Source organism: Diadema setosum, chromosome 7 (genome assembly GCF_964275005.1).
Source record: "Diadema setosum chromosome 7, eeDiaSeto1, whole genome shotgun sequence".
NCBI classification, from domain to species: domain Eukaryota; kingdom Metazoa; phylum Echinodermata; class Echinoidea; order Diadematoida; family Diadematidae; genus Diadema; species Diadema setosum.
The window spans coordinates 18013664-18040080 of record NC_092691.1 but is presented as its reverse complement, the minus strand read 5'-3'; the positions used below and the strand labels follow the sequence as shown (position 1 = coordinate 18040080).

Here is a 26417-nt window from a genome sequence, read left to right as displayed (position 1 = left end):
AATGGCAATATGTTAATAATCATGGCAGGACACTCTGGTAGACAAGTGGCAACAGTGAAGAGGCTGCCCTGGATATTAAAAGAAGAAAGAATACCGTATATGTATTCTGAAATCAAATTGTGCCTTTGAATCAACGGGACATATCTACCTTGATTTATTTTGGGAAAATAATCAACCTTTTTCATACATGAATAACACGTTGTGTATAAAACTGGCTTTCTCTGTTCTCTGTGTTCTTTGTTAATTTAAAAACGATCGTAGTAGCATTTGTACTAATTTGGGGGAAGTATCTGTAGGTCCACTGTAGTCTTAAAGATGTTGGGTCAATTGTAATGAAAGAACGATATAATTACAATAATGCGGTAAAGAGGGAGGGGGAGACAAAATGAAAGATAATGAAAAAGAGAAAGTACAAAGTATTACGTGTATACCAATTTATATTCTATCAACTGTTATTGTTCTTGTATGACTGTGTTGATGATCAAATATTTTGTACACCGCGTAGAATTCTTAACGTGATATTGCACTGTGTAATCAATCCTAGTCTTGACGTATCTCAAGACACGGTGGTTTAACTGATAAAACTTGTGAAGCGGGATTTCGATTGATCACCAGCACTGATGATCGATGATCATTGTATGTTAGTCGTGTACCGTCTTAGGAACGTAATTATTTAGGTGCTGGATTGGGAACTGTTTATAATATCATAATAATTAACATCGTGATTATTTCAAACGTCTTCTCTTCTTCTGCATAATAAATCAGTACGATAAAAAACAAAACCTTTTCTAACGAAGAAATCAATTTGAAATGATATCAAGGCAATATTGTTCAGATGAATTAATTTGGTAATTTGAAAACGCTTATTGTAAGTTAATTCACCACGAAATGACTGATTTATGGTATACTGTCATGATAGAAAAACATATATGTATATTATATATATGCTAGGTGTTACAAAAAAAAATCCCACTTTTGATCCTTAATAGTTCGAAAACGATATTGAGATAAAACTGTCATTGATGTGAGTTATAGCTGCATAGTGTACAATTTAGTTAAAGTAGGTGTTTTGAATATGAAATCCTATATCAGTTTCATGAAATCCATGATTGATTTCAAAGTTAGGTTCCAGATTTCGGTCAAATTTTAACCCTCCGTACAAAAATTGAACTTAACCCAGGAACTTATGATGTGTATGTGAGTGTGTACTTACAATGACAGTGAACAATGGACATGGATACCACCTGTTCAGAGCTCTGCTCCAAGGCACATGAATGCTTTATCAATTATTCATGATGGATTGCCCTGGGCACTGCTAGTCTGAATTCATGGCAAAGGGTGAACTACATGCACATGAAAATAAAAAAAATAAGCACATGCTTCCATGTACTTGCATACACCACATTTCAGAATGAATAAAGATTAGCTGTGATAGTGGAATTCGTCATAAATGAAAATGGAGCATTCCAATCCTGGCCATTGTCCAGGACCATTAATTTTGTCTCGGTGTTAACCACACACTCCCATACACTCCTATTGACCCCTGTGCCAAGTTAAGTTTTGTACAGAGGGTTGAAAATAGAGCAAAATCTGAAAACTGGAAAAATAATATCGAATTTAATGAAACCAAGTTATGCTTTCATTTCAAAATTACTTCCAAAAAATTGTTCATTATTTAGCAATTACTCATATAAATGGCAGTGTTATCTGACGTACAGTTTTTTAACTATAAAGTGTTTGAAGGATCAAAAGTGGGAAATTTTTTTGTAACACCTAGTTTATATATATATATATATATATATATATATATATATATATATATATGATTCATTAGCACTTTCATCCCTGACGAAGGGGGAGGCCCCGAAAATTCGGATTTTTAATTAAATTCAGGGCAATTGACATTTAATGCATTCCTCTATTGTGACATTATTATTGATATATATGTATATATATATATATATATATATATATATATATATATATATATATTCATATGGCAGAATGTCCAAACAGATACCATGATGATTATGAGAATTATATACAAAGAGCACTATATAAACGCACTATTAATAGTAGTGATAAAACAACTCCACAATATTTGATATACTTACCGGTACCGAGGCCGAAATCAACGTTTTCATAAGAGCGTCATGTCACTGGAAGTAGTCACATTGTTTCTTTGTTTTATAAACATTTATGAACCCTAAAGTATTAAAGAATTTAGGATTTCTGGGACGAACACTGAAGTAGGGCTTTCTATAGCTCAGTCGGTAGAGCACCTGGCCAGCAATCCGGAGGTCTCGGGTTCGAATTCCGATGGAATCCCATTTTCTTTGCTCAATTTTCTACCTGATAAAAGAGAGATTATAACTGAATAAGTACACACAGTGCTTGAAAATCTGCAGTGTACCTTATTTTCGTATATGACAAATGAATTAAGGTCAGCGGTGTTTCCTTAAGTAGAAAAAACAGGACTAAGTGTATCATATATAACTTAAAAAAAGACATCCCAAACACATATACACACAAACACACACGCGCGCGCACACACACACGCATACGGACATATACTGTATAGCATGTTCCTACGTACACATTTGTACGCTCTCCAAAGAGCTTCTGCCTCTTTGACGCTCTCTCGTCGAGTTGCTGACATAACTGCGTACAAAACCATTAACTATTATATCTCAAATTATCTGACTGCCCATGCGCTGAACTACATGTACTTGAACCTCTGACAGTTCACTGTATGTCAGTAAAGATCTGCGGGAACAAGATTGCTGTGGAGGCCCTTGCAGATCTTTCTGAGAAAGTGTTGCATCTGTATTTTTCTATTACCACTGTTTCCCCCTTTTTGATACGTTTCTTCCGTTATTCACTTTTCCATGTCTTACTAATCAGCAATATGAGCATGATGAGGAAACAACTCTTGAGTATAACTATGTGGCTCTGTTAAGGTAAGAGCCCTTTATACTGTTCAGGTTGACTCCCCTGCGCATCTATTAGGCAGATATCTGCTGTTGAGACATCCAGAACGTTATGGAGGCCCTGCAAAGGTGCTCGCGGTTTCCCCAAGCGTGTCTTCCTTTTGTTTATGCAACAAATAGAATAAAGTTGGACGTTTATACCCATTGTGTGAACCCAACGTTTGTACATCCGTCATTCAAACACCGACCATAACAGGTACACTAACTTATACCCGACCAATGTGGTTGTGCCTAAAAGGTGTAATACAGGCGGTTTAATACTCAATATTTGTATTTTCTCCGGAGGAGCGAACGTGACGAATATATTATAAAGTGTAAGGTAAAGAAACATAGGGGAGGTTAAATTCTCTTTTTGATCCACTGTGGATATGAGAGAAAGCTATTCGACAATATGCCGTCATTCCTATGAGAACTGTGTCTGCAGGAGGTCAAATAGTCGTGGACGGGCAGCATGGCTTGCGCGCAAAATAAAGACAAGCTAAGAAAGATCTTCACGTTGAGAAATGAGTTGGCCAGACAAACGCTGTGTGAATTCTACGGAATGTATCTCTATGCTGTAAGTATCCATATGAGGTAAGCCCTCTGATAATGACATAGAATGATTCTGAGTTCTTGAAGCGGATTATCGATCACGATGTCCCTGATTCGAAGCCCCTGCAAGGCTGCAGCGTTTGCACCCCTATTATGCCTAATGCACAATAACGTCATTGCCTGGTCCTTGGGAGGGGTCTCAAGCCTTCGTAGTTGTTGGCTTATAAAGCATCCAATGCCTTATAAGCGGTCACTTAGAAAGGAGATCAATTCTAATCAATTCTGAACTGCAGCTTTTATGCCTTCATCTGTAAACTTACTTCAAACACCATCGGCCAAGCACGTTTGTAATCAGTTCAGGAAAAGAAGAATGTGGCTTACAAAGCATTGTTATGAATCATGTTGAGATCTACTTACGAGCTGGACAAGCACGAGTCATACAGTCCATGAGCTCGGACATTTAAAAGAGTCCACGTGTCATACATCCCACGAGTCAGACAGCCCATGAGCTCGGCACTAGGAAAAAAAAAATCTTAACAGTTTGCTTACATTAAGTCCTGTACTGTAATGTCGGTCTCGTGGGCTTTCTTTGCCCAGTGTGGAACTTGTGTGCCCTGATTGCCCATTGTGTCAAGTTAATGGGCCTTATTTGCCTAGTGTAGAGCTGATGGACCGTATAGCTCATGGATCCATTCTACTTGCTGTCGAACTCATCATAGGTCTTGTTAATTAGGTGTCTAAATCGTGGGCTGTTTGACTCGTTGGTGTGGATCTCGTGCCGCGAACCCGTAATGTCCTTGGAAGACGTTTACAATTCAGACCATTCACGATGCATCACAACTGTTCTCTTACAGATATTTTTTTTTTATGTTTGTTGCCTTTATTTCTAAAAAGAGTGGTCTCACGAAATAAAACAAAGTTGTTAAAATTCGGGGGATTGGGGTTCTTGATATGCAAACATCATAAAGTTTCTGTTTGTTAGGACAAACGACATGAAAACCTAAATCATTTAGATACATGTAGCCTACATTATTTTGACCATTTTTGACAACATTTCGCTTCCATCCCGTGCGTTAACTCTCCAAGGTCCTCGTGCGAGGAGTGGCTGCTCGAGCGACGCTCTCGATGTCGACATCGAACTTCCAAACGGCCTTCTCTATCGGCATGGCTCTCGCACTGTCCATCTACTCTGGATTCGGGGTATCAGGTGAGATGCATGTCTAAACATTCTGGAAAGTGACGTCACTTCGTGGGGGTGTGGACTGTCCTCTTATACATTATCTTTTGGGCTATTCAAATTTATGAATGCTACACATGAAATGTTGAGCCAACACGGTTGTTCAGAGAGTACATGAAATACTATTCATTCTCTTCAGAATTTAGCGACGAAATAAATTCATTACTATATTATACATTGCATTGCAATTACATTCAATTTTCACAATAGTTCACAGACCAGTTTGAGATGTTTTGCTGTTGTATTCAAATTATAGATGAAATCTGTTACAATGGTGATTTAACAAAACTTGTAAGTCCGTTAATTATGACATTGAAATTCTGTGTCTGATTTCATAATATTAGGGATAACAAAGTCATTTCACTTAGTCTGTCTTTAAGAATTGACTGTCTCGAAGAAACTGGTCCTTTAATCAAAACACATGATGCGTCTGCATACTAGATACAGAAGATTGATTTTCTCAACTCGTGAGAGTTTCATTTCTGATTAAATAATAGGCATTCCAGTAATGGTATCTTAATATCGTCATTATGCAAGGACGTATAGGACAATGCTATCCCTTTATCTGTGGTGTTTATATGAGTTTATATGAGTCATCAGCTTTGTTGGGGGGAGGGGGCTATGCCCTCATAGTGATGACAATCGTCCCCGATAAACCTTTGTCATACATATTGTTCCTATTCTATTTTTTTCTTTATTCTTCATTTCACTAGAGTAGACGCAGCCTGCACACATACTTTACTTTGTCACAGCACGATGCGTTGCTGCCTAGATAAACAGATTACCATTATCTAATTTGTCAAGTATACAAACTGCACAATATTTACATTCTGTGTTTGCACACATCGCTGTCTGTCCACACAATACGGGCTTAGAAGGATGTATTGATTTCACTAGTAAATTGGGTTAACAATGCAATACGTTCCTGTCTGTCTGTACAAACAGCTGAAATTTCCCTTCTCATTGCACTGCCGGATATTTATATTGAGATGGTCGTTTGGCTCTCACGCAATCACCAGAGTGCATTGTTCACATGAAAGTTACAGCCAATGTAACACGCCTATTGCGACATTCAGAACTATGCAGAATTATCTTTTATGTTGTACTCTACTTTGTTATCACCTTACTTAAAGGGAAATTAAAGCCAAATATACATGTGGATTGAGTGAATGCAGCAATATTAGTGGAATACATCAGTGAAAGTTTGAGGAAAATCGGACAATCGGTTGAAAAGTTATGAATTTTTGAAATTTGGTGACGAGACCACTGGATCAGAAGACTACTACAGATCATTCATGACATCACATTTAGACTACCTTATAAAGAAAGTATATTCCACATAATATCATTTCATATGACAAAAACACATTCCCTAAACTTGTTATAGTTGTTACTGACATATGTCAAGGGTAATATTATTCCCCCTGCTTTCTGAAAGAGGTAGTCTTCTTTCATTTTGATAGAAAAGTGAAAAAATGTTTAATTTTCTTTATATTTTCTCTATATGGTAGTCCATATTATGTGATGTCATGATCCGTAGTAGTCTTCTGATCCAGCGGCCTCGTCACCAAAACTTCAAAAGTTCATAACTTTTGAACGGTTTGCCCGATTTTCCTCAAACTTTCACTGATGCATTCTACTAATAATGCTCTATTCACTCAATCAACATGTATTTTTTTAATTCCCCTCTAATCTATTATGACATACTCGCGTTTTGAAACACATATTCCTTATAATTATATAGAAAGAATACTATTATTACAGAAAACAGTCCTTTGTATTATTGGTACCTAATCGTGGAGATGCCATACTGATGTTCCATTTTATGGCAACAACATGTAAAGATTATTGATTAATTTGTATCGTTTGCATTCAGGACAAATTACGTACAATTTACCAATCATTCTCTCCTTCTTGTATTCGATTCCATCTTCGTTTAAACCAAAACTGTCCATTTACATCCTACCCGACCATGGGATGAATTTAATTGCACTTGGCTAGGACTATTTTTTTCAAAATCCATAATCTCTGTTTTTTGGCCCTGAATTTGTAATTCTCTCAGTAACAGTATGAAGGAAGCTTAAAGTTTTAATACTTTTACTTTGAGAGGTGTTTTTTTTTTCTCAGAAATTCCTATGCAGAATGTTTATATTCTTGTTAGCCCTGATTTCAAGTTCGTTTTTTATCATGATCGGTTATCGTCTCTTGATATCATTAAGGGTGTGTACAGTTCTGGTCGAGGTGAGGATTTAGCTTTTAACCTTTTGCGAGATATTCATAAACCACTCTATGAGATGTCAAAGAGCATGCAATTCTAAGGGGTATCAAAAGTTTATTTGATGAAAATCGGTTTTGAAATGGCTGAGATATCCAAAAACAAGGTGAAACATAGATATCCTAATAAAAGGCGTGGCCTGTCGCCTTTTATTATTATCATTTTTTTTTGATACCTCAGCCTTTTGAAAACCAATTTTCATCAAATAAAATATGTTGAATCCTTCTTAGAATTACATGCTCTTTCATATTTCATTAGAGGCTTCTCATTATCTCACTTAGGAATGTTCAAAACATGAATCCCCACCTTAACAAGTACCGTACAGTCCCTTTAAAATCTCCTCTACATCTTGGTAAACCTATGTATCTGGTGCCTCCAATTCCTTTTCCTTCGTCCTTTCCTCGTCTCCTCCAGTCTCTTCCTGTTTTTTTTTTCCTTCCACGCTAATCCTTTTTCTTTCGAGAAAGCTTCCTCGTGTTTGTTAGCCTTTTGGCAAGGCCTCGTGGCTGTGAAAGAGACTAACTGCGAGAGAACGGATGAACGCGAGACCGAGCGGCGCGCGAAGATTTTTTTCGTACATGGAAACGCTATGGGACATGAATTATTCATAAGTTTAGCTGAAATTTTGAAGTGCGCAAGCGCGTGGACTAGAATTCTATAGCTTGGCCAATTTGTACAGGATGAACGGACTAGCATACTGTACATAATTATTTACATACATGATCACGTGTGATCACTGTGTGCGTACGTACGTGCTCGCTATTCAGTTTACATTCGATTCGCAGTTCATGAGCGCCCTACGTAACCCCGCTGGAAATATGCGGGGAGCTAGCGGAGAGCATCGTGATTGTCAGCCAGGGCAGGCGGCGTGGATAGGAGAGCAGGTACATGCGTAGTTCGCGTGAAATGTACAACTTTACAAGTCAAAACTTCTACAGCCATAGGCTTGTGGAGTTGATGCCACATTACCACTATTCTTACATGCATAAATGGCCAAATAAGAGCTCTTTCGAAATCTTTTGCCCAACTTTTTTGTGGATCGGGTACTAGTATTCGTAAATACACCGCTACCACAGTAGGCCTACTCCGTACTACTTGGCTATGATTTGACGTGTATTCACAATCGACTTCTCAGTGCTGCCAGTGAACATGGTACCTCGAGCATCTCGAGTGCACTTTCGTATTACAACGATAAGATCATTACCAATCCACATGTAAACTAATAATAGTAGACCGAACTTCAGTAGTCTAGTTCTGTGTTTTCAAACTGATTAGTTAATTAGAAGTACGTGATATGTCATTTTCCTGCATGTTGTTCATTGATTGGACGAACCTCGTGAGTGCAGTGACATGTTTACGCACAAACGTATGTACATGCACAACACACACACACACACACACACATCACATACACACACATACACAGGTACCTACTTGTCATAGCTAGCTCGCTGCATGTGAACACAGAGTGTAGGCCTGTGCGAGTCGAGTCCACAGAACTATATAGGTAGAATGATCAAGTGGGGTATGAAAGCATAGCCAGCGCACGCGATCTCCGCCATTTTGGTTAGTCTTTTGTTACGTCACGGCTAGCGTGCGCAGAACAGGGTTTGCAGAGTTGCAGCATAGCGCAGGCCTACGCTGACTTTTTTTTCTTCTTTTTTACCTCCCCCTGGGGGGCATTTCATGAAGCGTTTTGTCCGACAACTTGTCGGACAAATTTGCTCTCAGCCAATCAAATGCAAGGATTTCAGTAGCTTTTAACATTTTGTCAGACGAAATATCTGACAAGATGCTTCATGAAATGCCCCCCTGTTCATCGCAAGCCGTGACGTAACAAAAGACTAATCAAAATGGCGGCATGTAATGTGCGCGCAACTGGCTATAAAGCTACGCGTGGGATGTGAATGGGCTTGATCAATCTACCTATTTATATCTGTGGTCGAGTCCGTTCATTGTGTACAAGTTGACCAAGCTATACACTGTTTTAGGCAAGTCCACGCGCTTGCGCACTTCAGTCTTTCAGCTCAACTTATGAATAATTCATATCCCATAGCGTTTCCATGTACGAAAAAAAAAAAATATTCGCGAGCGGCACAGCCGCGAGGCCTTTTGAAACCTGACATGAATTTGAATATCTTGAGCCCTGTTTCTCGCCAATTCTGTTACCCTATAGGGTAGCAGCCAATCAGCGACCGCATTGCTCACCATGAATATATGAATAATTCATATTCGCCTTCGTCGGGAGGTGGTAGGGAAAAAACCCAGGTTTCAAGAGGCCTCGTGGCTGCCCCACTCGGTCTCGCGTTCACCCATTTCTCGCAGTTCTCGGTGTGGCGAGTTAGTCTCAATCTTCAGCCACGAGGCCTTGTCAAAAGGCTACGTGTTTGTGGAATTTGTGTGCATTTTTTTTTTTCCGAGGCAATTTGTCTACTCTTGTTCCCTCAGCAGTTAGATGTTAGTCTCATGACATGTTCTGCTTTTTTTTTTTCAACCGTCTCCTCCATTTCCGATCAATTTTCTTCCGGTATTTGTCATAAAGTCACATCGTTTGTTGTATTTCAGTTCACAGTATTTTTCTTGATTTCAATGTTGCATTGATTTTGTGTAATTATGTTTATTTGAATGTATATTTGCAATTCCATTTTTTTTTTTTTGTGTGTGTGTGCTGGAAATGAAATAAATGAAATGAAATGGATACATGAATAAGTATGATGATGAGCAGTGATTCTGTATAGACTGCGCAGTAAACATACTTAGTGTTTGATATTTCTAAGATATGTGTGTTTGGCTACGCTTTATAAAGGTTGTATGACAAAAGTGAAATGTTTTGTACAACAGGCCAGATGTTATACTATTGGATGTACCACGTCCCAATGGAGCTTGTATTGATTTAACATTCTATCTTGTATTCTATTTTCTTTATGTATTTTCTTTGTTTCATTTTCTTTTTAATTCACTTGATTTAATCTAATTTTATTCTGTAGTCTATTTTATTCTAACCACGAATTACAACTGAATCTGTGTTGTCAGTCAATCCTTTATATCATCATGATATACTGTACGTGACAGCAACAAAAGAAAAAGAATAAACAGTAGGGGAAAGAAAAGAGAAGAGAGAGAGAGAGAGCGGCGGAGTGAGGGGCGACATGAATCTCACGTCTTTGATAGACCGTGTTATTGGTAGTGATGCGGGTTTTTTTTTTTTTTTTTTCAAGACTAATAGAGTGGTTTCCCTGATACAAAACCTATAGGCGTCAACACAAGTAGGGCCTGTCTAATGTCTAATAGAATATAATGTGTAACGGCGCTTAACGTCAACCTTGTAGTGTAATTAAATATCAAACTTGAATTTTGATGAATAAAGATCAAAGCATTGCATTCAAGCTTTTGTTCATTATATCCGCGTGAAATTAATTGAAAGTTTATCAGGTGTTTTTGCCATTTTTTTTTTTTTTTGTAGTTGTCAGCACAGGTCTCTTCTCCAATAATCGCAAATAAATTTGACGTCATTAACGTTATCAAAGGGAAGAGAACGACAGCTGATTTATAATGAACCCTTACATAAAGCTTTTTATAGCAATCGACAGGATAGAAACCTCTGGAGAAGTAGATGTTTAGGATGCAAATTAATGTCCTTTCTCTCCTGTAGTTTGATTAGCCTTCATAGCAACATAACATTTGAAAGTTAACCTTTCCATTTCGTTTCCTCTTATTTCATTTGCTCTCTGTTTCCGCTGTCTTCACATATTTCAATTTTCTTCCTGAAGAGATTAAATGACTTTTATCATCTTATGTTACTTGTTATGATGATATGCTCCTTTATTAAAGGTCCTGTTTACCTTTGGGAGCAGTGATTTAAAAAATGTTCAAGATATTACTTTTGATGCCTATAGGTCAGTTGCATTACAAAACATCCTACCATATAAAATTTTCGCAATAAAGCCTAAAATATAAGGAGATATCACTATTTGTTTCATTAAACCATATTAGGCGGTTTAGTCTGGAAACATTTTCTATCATAACTATTGTTCACATACTGGTTCAAATTTTTACATTGGTTGTTTCTATCCCTAACTCACATTTCACTCACAAGCACTAATGCTGGGTTTTTATTTTATCTGCAAATGGTAAATTATGCCTTTAAGTAAAACGGTAGATGTATTAAAGATATATAGGAATCTATATTGCGACCAAAATCTTAACAGTATACGTATGCACGCTTGTAACGTACTTAATTACGTGAAACCTACATGACATATTTTGACATGCCAACTACTAAGCGTCTTTCATGATATATCCCTGGGGTCAGGTGGTCACCTAAACTCAGCCGTCTCTCTAGGCCTGGCTGCCGTGGGCGCCTTTCCCTGGTGGAAGGTCCCTTTCTATATCATCGCACAACTTATGGGAGGTTTTCTCGGAGCTGGCACAGCCTACTTGATTTACACAGGTACAAGTATAGTAATTTCTATTATACTGCCCCTTGTTATAGACACAAGATTGTTCGTGTCGTCATGACATCACGACCGTATTGCTGAATTTACTTTGAATAAACAAAATCAAAGAAACAGAACAACAAAGTTTCATGAAAGCCAGACGTAAAAAAGTCAGAAAATTACAGTTCTTAATTCAGATGTTACCGAGCACATTCAAGTATGAAAATCATACGAATTTTCACTATGTATGGCCTTACAAGTCAATTCAAAGAAAAGTTCACCTTGTTTTTTTCTTTCTCTTTTCTTTGTTTTATCATAGACTTGAATTAATATTATGCCTTCACATTATAATCTGAACATTTCAACAAGATAACTTTGTTTAAGGGGGAGGGGGAGGTATAGTTGATGTACATTATGAAGGGATAATATTCAAGCTTGAAAGATATTACTTGCGATGTTCCACTGGGTGGTTTACTATTAGTCCTTTATGGTTCATTATGATTTTTGCAGATCCTCGAATATCCAGTGATTTACACTGTTAGCACATGATTCAAATGTTTTCTTTTCGCACCAAACTCCAATTACTTTTGTATGAACAAAAAATTCCGAATTGCAAAAAGTTACTCGATGGATAAGAGCAAATAAATTGTCTCTAAATCTTCAGAAGCCAAGTATATAGTACATGACTTTTAGCCATTCGAATGAAGTTTTGCCAACAGATATCATATTATTTAACGGCACTCCTTTGGAAAATATATCTAAAATCAAATTTCTGGGTGGTTGTCACTGTCAATAATAAATCATCTTGGGGTCAACATCTGTACAGCTATTCCACGTAACATTGGTATTATCAACAGATTTCAATTGCATATGCCTTCCACTTCTCTGTTGAATTTATATCCTTCCTTGATTTTAACTGAAACTATGGAATTTTAGCATGGGGAAAAAACCACCAGCATTCATTTTGTTAGATAAACTGCTGTCATTACCAAAAAGTTGCTACCGAAATGATCTAAGCGGATCACCCCGCGCATCCAGTCAGATTCACCATTTGTTTTTTGGATTACAGAATTCAAAAAATTAAAGATTTGTATTGGTTACAGTTGAAACAATAATGTTTAATTGAAGTATAATACAATCCCACATACCTTTAATTTCATATTTTAGAGAAATGAATTGTTTCATAAATATCCTAGTAGGTGTTCGAATCGTTTTCACTTACTGGTCTTAAGGACTTGATAAGCTCAAAATGCATTCACATACACAGGCCCTACATTTTTTGATTCTCCGAACGATGAAACCAAAAAAGAAAACGCTCTCTCATTATATAATCTTTTTAGCCCAAGCTGATATTTTGCCTCTTTTCGAGTCCTACCGAAGAGACAGTGTTTGTAATTAATCCGTAATGAATATAAATATCGTCATCCCCAGATAGTGAAATGCATATTTTCGTTTTATCATCACAGATTTACAGCTACACTGAATCATCAGATATTCAAGCAACTTTCTTGACCGTCCCTTTTCTGATTCTTCAATAACAGCTTGTAGACCTTGTCTATATAGTCATACTGTGTTGCTGTGATTTTGTATATGTATTTGTGTTTTGTTTTTATGTTTGTTTCCTTCTGTCCTGTGATGTCTGTCATGTCCAGAATGACTTTACATTTTTATTTTGTAAGATCATGAGTCGATTACATGATTTGTCCACAGTATGTAAGCTCCACTTTGTAGTGGACCCCTCATTTTGCTTTTTCTCAGAGCACGGATACTGCAATATACATATTACAATTGGTTGGAAAATATGTACATTTGCTTTTAATTCGTTAACACCTCTAATTTTCATCATATAGCCAATTATTGTGTTCTCAAGATCATTCGTAATTTTCGTTCATCATGTTATGTTCTGTGGAAGAAAATGAAATGAAATGAATATGAATTGAATTATCAAAAAGTTGAAAAATTCTAAAACATCTGACAAACAAGCGGTCATAGCCAATCATAGCTATGTGTTTGTGACTCAGTATCACATGAAAAAACTTCGAAATTCCATTGTCTTTCTTTTTGACTGTTCTACACCCAGATTCATGAAGCTTCCACAGTTATGTTTGTCTAAATTTACGTATTAAAGGGGTGATATAGTTTTGATTGAGATGGGGCCTTAATGTTTCCAACAGTTTCGTGATACAATAAGCATATAATTCTGAATATACATTGAATTCCTCTTACAATAATGTTTTACAGATGGTTTCCAATTATCTCGCAAAAAAGATAAACTTTGAATCCCCCTCTCAACCAAAACTAAACTATCCATATTTGACCTGAAACATACACTGGTTTATCATAACATTTTCACTCTAAACAAAACGTCAAAAATAGATCTAATGTGTAATGATTCCAATAAATGATTATGATCTATAATGTAGCAGGGTAGGGAATTAAGAAGGAACAGTTGCCTTTCCTTTCTTCATCTATTGCTCTTAACGGTGCAATTATCTAAGAGAAAGAAAGAGAGAGAGAGAGAGAGAGAGAGAGAGAGGAAGACGGAGAGATTAATAGAGAAATATGGGAGGGGGATGGATTGGTAGGGGAAAACAATGTTATCTTTATACTAACAGTGAATGTGAACACAGGAAACTATCATGAGAATATTATCATAGACGAGAAGCCCGTCCATGATAATTATAACAATTGCAAAATAGCTAATGCAGGGCACACACACATATACACACAAATCAATTTCTAACTGTTCTTCAAAAGAAAACACGAAGTTTTTAGATCCTTGCTTTGCGGGCTATAGTATAGATTACTTGTACAGATTTGATGAGGATGGTTTTGTGTGATCACTTAATTATGTCCCGATTCGGCCACGAGTATTGGCACTGGGGGAACTGAACCAATAGCCCGTTTAGTAATCTTCAACAATGTATCCATTAATCTCAACGAGATCTGATTATTGCGTGTCTTCTTTGAAGTCCTGCGTAAACAGACAACCAGAATTACATTTTCGACTTAGGGCACGAAGTGCATGTATTGATTGTTCCCAGGACATGTCTGAAGAAGGAACACTTTTAATAGCTTATATAAGAATGGTGTTTAGTGGAAGCACAATCTAAGATCTCACGACAGCTCCGATACACTCTAAATCTGTCGGAATGGACAAGTAACATCGATAAAATATGCAATAGGCCAGCTGCGCAGGATGAAAACTTGGGGACTAATCACGACAGAATGTTCGTTGAACTTCACCCCCTTCAGCGAACGCGTTTGGAAAGCAAGACTCAGTACAGGCTCTCGACAGAGAAACACGAATTACCAGTATCATATGCATGACTTTAGTAGTCTAAAGCAGAAGCACAAAATGAGCCGAAGCAAAATAAATATAAACAATATTAAATTATGTACAGACCGATCACTCTTGAATTGCTACTATTATTATTATTTATTTATTCGGCAATTCAATATACAATACAAGTTGACATAAAATACAAACAGAAAATCGTATTACATGATATGAAAATAATATTGTGGTGGTTCCAGGTGCATGCTGCTGGTTGCCAGGGGAGGAAAAGGCAAACTTAATCACCGAGGCTCGAGACCTTCCTCCCCTACATGGTATAAGTACTAGGTGTTACAGAAACATTTCCAATTTTTGATCCTTAATAGTTCAAAAACTATAGATCAGATACCACTGACATTGATATGAGCAATAGCTGAATAGTGTAGGGTTTTGTTGGAAGTAATTTAAAAATGAAAGCATGAATCAGATTCATGAAATTAAAGATGAATTTTTAAGTTAGGATTCAGATTTTGCTCTATTTTCAACCCTCTGTACAAACCTTTACTTTGCACAGTGGTCATTATTGGTGTGTATGGGAGTGTGTGGTTAACACCCAGACAATGGTTCTGGACAATGGCCAGGGTTTAAATGCTTTATTATTAATTTATTCATGAGAAATTCCACTATCACAGCTAGTCTTCATTCATCCTGAAATGTAGTATATGCAAGCACATGGAAATACATGTGCTTACTTTTTTTTCATGTGCATGCATTTCACCCTTTACCATGAATTCAGACTAGCAGTGCCCAGGGCAATCCACATGAATCATTAATAAAGCATTCATGTGCCTGGAGCAATAGACCTCTGAAGCCTATTCAGCAGAGCTCTGAACAGGTGATATTCATGTCCATTGTTCAAGGCCATTGTAAGCACACACTCACATACACATCATTAATCAAATGTTCAAATTTTGTACATAGGGTTAGAATTTGACCAAAATCTGGAACCTAACTTTAAAATTAATCATGGACTTCACGAAAATGATTTATGCTTTCATATACAAATCATCTGCAACTTAATTGTACACCACTCAGCTATTACTCATACCAATGACAGTGTTATCTGATTTGTAGTTTTCAAACTGTTATGGATCAAAAGTGGGAAATGTTTTTGTAGCACCTAGTATAAAGGTGATCTGCTGTTGTTTTGTGTTTTCAGAAAACTTCTTATGGGGTGCTGTTCGTTATTCCGAAGGTTCGCTATTCCGAAGGTTCGTTATTCCGAAGGGTCGTTACTCCGAAACACGCAAATTCCCTATACCTAGAGGTTCGTTAATCCGAAAATGAAAAAGGGTTCGTTAATCCGAAAATTTGTGGCGTTATTCCGAAGGTTCGTTACTCCGAAGATTTGTTAATCCGAAAATGAAATTCGGAACAATGAACCTTCGGAATAACGAATCTTAGGAATAAAGAGCCTTCGGAATAACGAACCTTCGGAATAACGAGCTGTAACCCTTATGACTGGTCCTTCTCTAGATTGAAAGAAAGCTACATGGAAAAACAGAGAGCGTTTTTTTTTTTTTAAGGATTCAATTCTACGTAATCAGATGCAGTAGTTTGTTTTCGTTTTAATTTGCTCACTTATGATGCTTGAGCGTGATCTATTTTCTGTTGCACTAAATCATAGACGCTTTTGATGATCTGGACGGTGGAACTCGACAGGTTTTCGGTGAGAATGGGACAGCTTCAATCTTCGCCACTTTTCCCCAGCCTTTCCTGTCACCGATTACAGCGGTTTTTGAACAGGTTTGAGCAACACCTCAGATTTACTACTATTATTTGATGATCACACGTATAATACATACTTTTTCTGGTGATTAAATGGATTGAAAGTAGCTATGAATTAAGCGTTTTCTCCACAATATCTTTCGATGTTTTCTCTCATTTTCTCTTTCCCTCTTTCGGCACGATATCAAAACGACGAAATGAAAATAGTCTCAGTTGAGGGAAATTAGGAAATTAAATGCGTTTGAGCTGTGGGTATGGCGTAGAATGTTCCAGGTCAGCTAGAGAGATATGAAGACCAATGCGAGGAGTTTCAGAAGAAGAAGGTCTGCTTGCCCATACAGCTAAGGAACAGGAAGCTGTATGTGGAAACACGGTCATTGGAAACGGCGACCAGACAGCACAGATGACGGTAGAAGGACACGTTGAAGGGAAGGCAAGGCTAGGACGTACAAAAACAGGATGGATGGGTATCGTCAGGAAGTGGACGAATGGAGTAAACAAAATGACCGTGGCGAGAGCAAAGGCACACAAGAGAATGCCGACGGTTCTGTATACTCAGCTATCAGTCAGTTGACGGACTGATTTGGGGGGAAAGAGTAACACAAGTGAAAAATCACGGATACAAGTCATTTATCTTTCTTTTTTTTTTAAATTCTCTGAGAGACATATCAATACAATTTATATAGGCGTTCAGCTGGTGACCAATTTTTCTTCGCTTACACATACTGCTTTTTCCTGTTTTCCTGTATCATTTTTTCAAGAGTTTTCACAACTGAATCCATTGAGCTATCATGTTGCTGAATAATTGTCATTGCTAGTATCAAACTTCTCTTCGATGCACTGATAGTGTACTACTGAAAGTGTCATCTACTTTATGTGTAGAATGCATGTAGGCCTATATCGTCCAACGTATCGCATCAATCAGTGTTTAGAACACTTTTCGTTAAATTTTGACGCAGTTTATATATGAATCATCTATTGTTTATATAATGTTACATATATATAAATATATGAAGAGTTTGTTTGCAAAAACCGATAAGTCTATATTTGCCAAATGGAGATATTTGCGATTAAAGGTCAAGAAAAATAAAAAGAATAATAAGAAATGTTTTGCTTCTTTTGACCATAACTTCAAAAATATACCTTTATATGTAGTGACCGATATATCATTTAAAAGGTATTATTTTGTACTTCATGACAGAGATCGTACTTCAAAATCTTCAAAAATGGACTTATCGGTTTTTGCAAACAGACCCTTCATATATACATATATATATATATATATATATATATATATATATATATATATATACAGTACAGTCAAACCTGTCTATAGCGGCCACCCAAGGGAAACGAAAAATGGCCGTTATAGACAGGTGGCCGCTATAGACAGGTTATCCAACTATATGTGTGCATTGCCTATACATGTACTGTACATGTGATACATGTATCATCGTTGTATACATCTATAAGTACTTAGTGTAGGACATACATGTACATGCGTATGTATGCACACGTGCGTTTCATGCATTGAACAATGCCGGCGTTTATGAAATTGTTACACAGTAGCATGTTGTACAGTCGTGAAGAAAGCTTAACACTAGTGCATTATCATGACTGAATAAGTGATGAATGCAGCGGTGGCGATCACTGAACGTTGCCCATGAATGACTGGCACGGCCACAAACCAGAAAAACACGCCGAATTACCGGGTCTGTGGCCGCTATAGACAGGTGAAAATCTACCGAGGGAAACAAAATCTGTGGCCGCTGGCCGCGTTAGACAGGTGGCCGCTATACACAGGGTCTTAAACAGGGCTTTTCTCTCGGGGGGATTTTTCAGTGGCTGCTACAGACAGCTAGGTCACTAGGTGGCGGCTATAGACAGGTGGCCGCTAAGGCAGGTTTGACTGTATATATATAACGAAGAATCAAGAAATAAACTAGTAATGCTTTTTTTTTTTTTTTTGCAGACTCCTGAAGAAGGTGGAGGCCACCGAAAATTAGTACAATAAACTCATTCTTTATTGGCAAAAAAAAAATGCATTACTAGTTTATTTCTTGATTCTTCGTTATATTGGAGCCAATACGTGAATTCTCGACATGTATGTATATATAAACCCCTCAAAAAAGTTTGGAAATTTGACTGCAGTTGTAAATTTCTCCAGTTTGTAAGCACTATACAATACATGCTTGCTATCAATGGAAAGATTATCAAATTCTCTTTGAAATATCCTACTCAATATGATTATGCTATCAAGTAAAGGGCTGTACTCAAAAGTGTCTGATAAGGTCTGCATTGAAAAGCTGCAAAATGAACAAGAACTGTCCTTATGAATAAAAACGGTCGTGAAGAGTAAATAGACAACATATTCTTTTGTATTATGTCTTTTGTTCTCAACTGGTCAGCCATGAAGGCAAATTTCAACAGACATCTTAACTTCACATTCAAATTTTCAGTGGTGCCATGCCAGACAATTTTGATAGCTCATCAAGTTTTATGGTTGTACATCATGCCATGTGTAAGCAATGTTCAAAAAGCCCGCGCCATAGGGCAAATTAAAGATGAGATGCTTCAAAAAGATGACAACGCAATTGACCACATAGAGCGAGATATGTGCGCAACTTTCTCGAGAGAGAGGGCATCACTAGAATGGACTGGCCTGCATGCAGCCTTGACCTCAACCCCATAGAACATCTTTGGGATCAACTTGGCCGAGCTGTGGGGAAGAGGGTCACAAATGAAACGACATTGGCAGGACTCCGTCAGATAGTGGTTGACGAGTGGAACGCCATTCCTCAGCAGCGAATCACGAAACTAATCAACAGCATGAGGACACGGTGCCAGGCGGTGGTGCAAGCACTTGGGTCGTCCACCAGATACTGAGCCCCGACCATGTTCATTGACAATTATAAAGACAATGTACTAAACATAAAGTAAAGAGAAAATAACGACAAAATGAAGACATAATAAAGATGAAACTCACCAATAAAACCAAGACCATGCCATTTCACTTCTTCATGTCTTTGTTGTGGTTAATGTGGCGAGGTTTTGTGAGATAAAATGGTTTGAGTCATGCTCGTTTGTGTGTGTGTGTGTGTGTGTGTGTGTGTGTGTGTTTGTTTATTTGTTTATCTGTTTTTTGGTTGAACGCATACATGTTTCACTCCATGAAAATGCTGATTTCTAAGGAAAAATGAGAAATGATTGATCAAACTCAGATTTCCAAACTTTTTTGAGGGGTTTATATATATATTATATAAATAAATAAATAAATATATATATATATATATATATATATATATATATATATATATATATATATATATATATATGTATAGAGAGAGAGAGAGAGAGAGAGATTGGTTGATTGATTGATTGATTGAGTTTTCAGAATACAAGTGTAATCAATGATCTATGGTGTTTTGTTGGCCACGCATCGAGTTTGGCGAATAGCAGTACGTTATAATCTACCACAATCTTGATACAGATTTTGAACACGGCGTTGATGCTGGCGCTCATCGGAGCCGTGGCTGATCGTCGCAACCAGGCTCCACCCCAGGGCGTTATCCCTCTCTTCTTCGGCTTCATCGTCTTTCTCATCATCCACGCCTATGGCTACAACGCTGGACCGCCTCTCAATCCTACGCTTGACCTGTCGGGGAGGCTGGTGCTGGCGGCCGCTGGCTATGGCTCGGACATTTGGATGTGAGGATAGTCTTTTGGTTCATTAATTCATTCTTCCTCTTTTTCCATTCTTTTTAATTTCATTAACACCACTGAACAGTCAAACCTGTGTATGGTAACAACACCAGAGAAATATAAATTCCCACATAGCAGATTGACGTCGAAAAGATGTCTTTATTTGGTCGCAACTGGTAAAACTGGTCGCACGTCATAGAATGACCAGAAAATGATGTGATTATAACGTCTTTTTGCAACGTATTTATCACGTCATGTTACGGACTTCGTAATGACGTAAAATTTACGTCAGTTTTCCGTCATGTGTTTTACCAATTGTTAGTGACGTATTAATGACGTAAAATTTACGTCAATTTTGCAACGTATTTTTTCACGTCAAATTAACGACGTACTAATGACGCAAGATCTAAGTTGCTTTGCGACGTATTTAGCACGTCATAAAAACGACGTAATAGTTACGTCAAATTTACTTTGTTTTGCGACGAATTCCTGACGTCATATAAGCGACGTATTGATAACGTGAAATCTACGTTAGTTTTGCGACGTATTTATGACGTCATATAAGCGCCGTACAAAAGACGTAAAATTTAGGTCAGTTTTGCGTGTATTCTTCACGTCATATTAACGCCGTGTAACTGCCGTAAAATTTACGTCGCTTTGCAACGTATTTTTGATGTTATATTAGCGACTAATTGATAATATAAAGTTTACGTCAGTTTTGCGACGTACTTACGACGTTGTATAATTAACGTATTACTAGACGTAAAATTTACGTCAATTCAGGACATATTTATGACGTCATATTAACACCGAATAAATGACGTCAAATTTACGTTGCTCTTTAAAGGTGTTTTTCACGTCATACTAGCGACGTATTCCCTGATACTAGAGACACGTCAGAATGATGTCAATTTGAAGTCATTATAGTCGTCTTTTTGGCACAAATAATCACAGAAGATCGACGCCATTTAGACGTCTAATAAACTGACGTAAAGAAAAAAAAATCGCATTTTTGCTCATATGGAAGACATCTAAAAGACGTCATATTTGTGACGTCTTTCTGACGTCTTGGTGCTCATACAATGACTCCATGAAGACGTGTAAATTTCTAATTTAAAGACAAGATCTGCCGTCAAAAAACGTCTTTTTGACGAAAATAAAGAAAATGAACCTCATATAGATGGTTTAAACTGACGTGAAATATGTCGTATTTTTGCTTAAGTAGAGGGAGTCCAAAAGACGTCATATTTGGTGGTCATATTATAGAGAATTCTTAATGACGTGTAAATTACGTGTAAACGACATGTTTATGACGTTATTCTGACGTGATATATTGTCTTTCAAGTAGTAGTCTAATCGTCATTAAGGCGTCTTTGTACGACCAGCTAGACGTCAGACAGACGTCACAAATATGACGTCTTTTTGACGTCTTCCATTTGAGCAAAGATACATTTTAACGTCAGTCTAAGACGTTTAGATCACGTCCATTATCTTTGTTTATTTACGTCGTTAAGACGACATATTAGACGTCTTTCTGACGTCTAAATATGACGTCTTTTTTACGTCTTCCATTTGAGTAAGATGACGTAATTTTGTCGACAGTTTACGACGTCTTTCTGACGAGAGCGCTGACATAAAATAGACGTCGTTCTGACGTGTAGTCCAAGTGTAGAAGTAGTCCAAAAGACGTCATATTTGGCGGTCATATAGAAAACTCTTAATGACGTGTAAATTACCGTTTTTAAGACAAGATGTCACGTCAGAGTAGCGTCATTTACACGTCGTTTGCACGTCAATTCATGCCTTTCTAACGTATATTTTTTAAAGAAAACAAGAAAAAAGTCCTAAAGTCGCCTTTTTGGCGAAAATAAACAAATAAAATGGACGTGATTTTGATATCTTTTTTAAGTTGTGACCGCAAGGCTTAGCAGTATCTCATTCCAAGATGTAATAAAGCTGTAACTCAAGGTACAACCATAATACGAATCTAACCTACTCTACTCCTAATGTCCTAAATCCTGTATCTACGTCTACCACCTATTCCTGTATATATAGTTGCAACATTGTTGTATATATATATATATATATATATATATATACATTAGGAGTATATATATATATATATATATATATATATAATATACGAGCAAAAAGTTGTAATGCTTAATAACATGATTACTAAACTACAACCTGTAGTTCACAATATGTTTCCGCAATTGAAATAGAAAATATGTGCTCATAACACAAGTTGAAAGTTTGAATAACGTTACAAAAGAGTGTACAATTTCTTACAATTTTATGATTATGACCAGAAAGTTTATTTTTTCAGACGTGAACAACGACCTCACTTTTTTGACCTACTTTTATTTTCTTTCAAAATAAATCTTGATTATTATTACTTTTTTAGCATGCACAAGACTTTTGCAAGTAACGGTATGCTGCACACCTACCACATCCAAAAACACACAAGCACATAAACACACAAACACACAAGTACATAGATACACAACACCCACACGAACACACACACACACACACACACACACGCAAACACATAGACACACATACCAAGTGCATGGAAGATGCAATCATTGCGCCGTCAGGCGCCCATCGAGTTATCGGTATACTTAAAGAAAAAACAACAACAGTACAACGTCAGTAGCGTTTATAACTCTGGGGGGCATTTCATGAAGGAACTTGTCGGATAAAATATCTGACAAGTCAATTATATCCGACAAGTTTTGAGAAATTCTTTAGTCTGATTGGCTGATTTCTCTGAACTTGTCGGATATAATTGACTTGTCGGACATTTTATCCGACAAGTTCCTTCATGAAATGCCCCCCTGATGTGATGCTCGATGTTCCATCTAAATGAAAAGATCTTGAATTTGGTTAATATCGGGTAAAGTAGCTTTCTTTTGATTATTTACCATTACTGCCTAAAAATGAAGTTGTCTTTCGCCAAATGACAACGCACAATAAAACACAACGTTTCAACAAATGTATATAGGTACAGCGCTGACGTGAAATAGACGTCGTTCTGACGTGTCTCTGCTATCAGGGTCGTGGCCTCTGTGAATAGACGCCCGATTAAGTCAGTTTGAAAGTGGTATATACAACTGTGGTTTAATTTTTTTTTCTTCTCTACCCTGTTACAGAAGTAATTATTCTTCATTTAGATTTTATCATTGTTTCAAATGGCCGGAAAGCTATACCAGTGTTATCAGGATTGCCACAAAGTCACCGCTATAGTGCCATTACTGTCACTTGATTGAGCAATACCTAGCAGAATCTAGGAACGAGTTATAAGCATACTGTTGAGTGGACAGTGGTGTATTGTGGGTCAAGACATTGGGGGGGGGGGGCACCTCGTGGAAAAGTAATTATGAGGGTGTGTATGCTTGTGCGTGCGTGCGTGTGTATGTTTGTGTGTGCGCATGTGTACGTGCGCTATCAGTCTGCAAACTTAATGGAGACTACAATACGTAACGGAATGTGATACATTCCACAGCGCAGTCGTTGAGCACCATTGTAAGTTTTCCTTACATGAATTATGGAATGTCGGTGTGAAACGACAAATTACTGGCAGCAACATCAGGAGAATGGCATAACGATTAAATGCGAGCGAGCGAAGCGAGCGAGCTTGAAAATTTGACATTTTAAAGTCCCAAACTGCCGTTTGTAGCTATATCTTTTCGCTTTAGAAATTCAGGGCGGGGGCGCACTGGGCGCAACTGCTGGCAATTACTGGCAGCAACATCAGGAGAATGGCATAGTGACGATTAAATGCGAGCGAGCGGAGCGAGCGAGCTTGAAAATTTTGACATTTCACTGTCCCAAAATTGCCGTTTGTAGCTATATTTTTTTTTTTCGCTTTGAAAAATAAAGGGGGGGGCGCACATGGCGTAACTGCTGGCAATTACTGGCAGCAACATCAGGAGAATGGCATAACGATTAAATGCGAGCGAGCTTGAAAATGTTGACATTTTACAGTCCAAGAACTGCCGTTTGTAGCTATATTATTTTCACTTTGGAAATTAAGGTGGGGGGGGGGGGGAACGCGCACCGGGCGCAACTGGTGTCAATTACTGGCAGCAACATCAGGAGAATGGCATAACGACTAAATGCGAGCTTGAAAATTTTGACATTTTACAGTCCAAAAAAAGCCGTTTCAATTCAATTTTTTTTTTTCAATTCAATCAATTCAATCATGCGCCCCCCTTGTAGAGCATTTTTTTTCGCTTTGGAAATTGAAAAGGCAGCAACATCAGGAGAAAGGCATAAAAAAACCCCGATCCGCCACTGGTAGTCAAGGGTATTGGTTTATGTTCATGATTGGGGGAGGTATGACCAGCGAGGGAGCGTCGAAGCGACCAAGCGGGGGAAGGATGTCCAAAATCTGCACTTTAGAGCATCCCCTAATAATTGTTTGTGTTTGTGTGTGTGTGTTTATAGATAACATAGAAAAGTTAGGAAATAGCCCAGGTCAAGTCTTATCATTGGCAACGCAAGGCATTTTAATATAGACTAGTATGTAAAGCAACACTGCAAAATCAATGATCTAGCTTTGATATTTATAACGAAGCGTAAGGTACAAAGGTGTACATTCTACATCACATTGCGCAACATTGCAACGACTCTTTTTTTTCCCGTTCGGATGTTCAGAGTACACTGCGCACATCCAGCTTAAATTCAGAATGCCAACCAGGAATCACGCTGAATCACAATCTTTTGTCGGCTCCGGGCTTTTTGAACAATGTTTCACACTATATACCTTTTTAGTTATGGTTAAAAGAAATCTTAGAAAAATATCTTATTTCTTGATCACCCTTTCATGTCGATTTCAAAAGCAGTTTACTAACCCTTGAATTACCATTTTGGTAAGTTTTTTTTTTTTTTTTAACCAGCGGATTTGGGGGGGGGGGGGGCACGTGCCCCCCCCCCCCCCCGTAGTTACGCCACTGTGAGTGGATTTATTTCATGTGGCAGAAACGATGGTAATGAGATGCTAAACGAGCAATAGCGAGACCAAGGGCGTAAATTCCCCTCCGAATGACGGTTACAGTTTGTTATTCCGAAGGCTCCTTATTCCGAAGGTTCGTTATTCCGAAGGTGTCGTAATGCAGAAAATGAAATTAAGTTCGTTATGTCGAAGGTTTGATAATCCGAAACTGGAATAAGGTCCGTCATCCCGAAGGTTCTAACGGTTCGTTATCCCTACAATGAAAAAGGGTTCGTAATTCTGAAGGTTTCTTAGTACGCACCATTTCTTTTATTTTCTTTTTTCATTTTTCGATTAGCGAACCTTATTTCATTTTAGGTTTGACCAACCTTCGGAATAACAAACCTTACCCTGAAGGACCATACGATGAAGTGCAGCTGTATATTATTAGGCACGACCGCTGGTGATAGCGGACTCGAACTCGTGACCCCAAGATGGAGAATAGTGGTAGTGGTGGTCGTAGTAGTAGTATAGTAGTAGTAGTAGTAGTAGTAGTAGTAGTAGTAGTAGCAGTAGTAGTAGTTATTGTTGGTGATGGTCTTAACATCACAAGTTGTCATCTTGTTAGCCTACCAAAATCAATAGATGTAAACTTTTGCAATGCCATTGTGTAGCGTTATCAGTTCGTTTGTTGAATTGATGGACCATAATATTGCTGTTGATGTTTATGCATATTTGAAATCATCGTGTAGCCGTGTACACTAACTGGGTCAACCGAATTCGGTATTTGTTGTTGAATAAAGACCACGGGGTTCCCACTGGTGGGTCATACCCATCGTTGGACCAACTATAGGGTCTGCTCTCGGGTCCTGGAGCTATTATCTTGCCGTGGAACTGCATCACCCACGGGTAGATGATACTGCAGAACTTGGTTTGGAAGGCACCAACCTAAAACAAGGTGAGTTCAAGGCTAATGAGTCCTAGCTGGGTGTGGTGTCCGTCTATTTTCTCAGTAACCTTGATCGCTGGACGATCCGTCTCTTTTCGCTTCATTTATTCCTTTTTTCCCCTGTGTGATTAGCCACGCTGATATGATACTAACAATTTACCAATATGCTGTTTAGTTAACTGAATGAACCTCACAAAACAAGACGACAAGATCACTATATCTGTGATCATAGAAAGGCACTCCATGAGAACAGACTCGCTTCTAGTTTTCTACTTTGACGGTGAAAATTT

The 26417-nt window shown here is 37.7% G+C and overlaps 1 protein-coding gene across 1 annotated transcript; it reads left to right on the top strand.

Annotated features, from left to right (window-relative positions):
* Positions 1 to 3441: 3441 nt before the first annotated feature.
* On the top strand, positions 3442 to 26162 carry LOC140231092 (aquaporin-9-like). The gene is made up of 6 exons (XM_072311243.1): positions 3442 to 3546; positions 4608 to 4728; positions 11346 to 11483; positions 16434 to 16552; positions 20025 to 20242; positions 25982 to 26162. The coding sequence occupies exons 1-6, from the start codon at positions 3442 to 3444 to the stop codon at positions 26160 to 26162; spliced, it is 882 nt and encodes a 293-aa protein (XP_072167344.1).
* Positions 26163 to 26417: the final 255 nt, after the last annotated feature.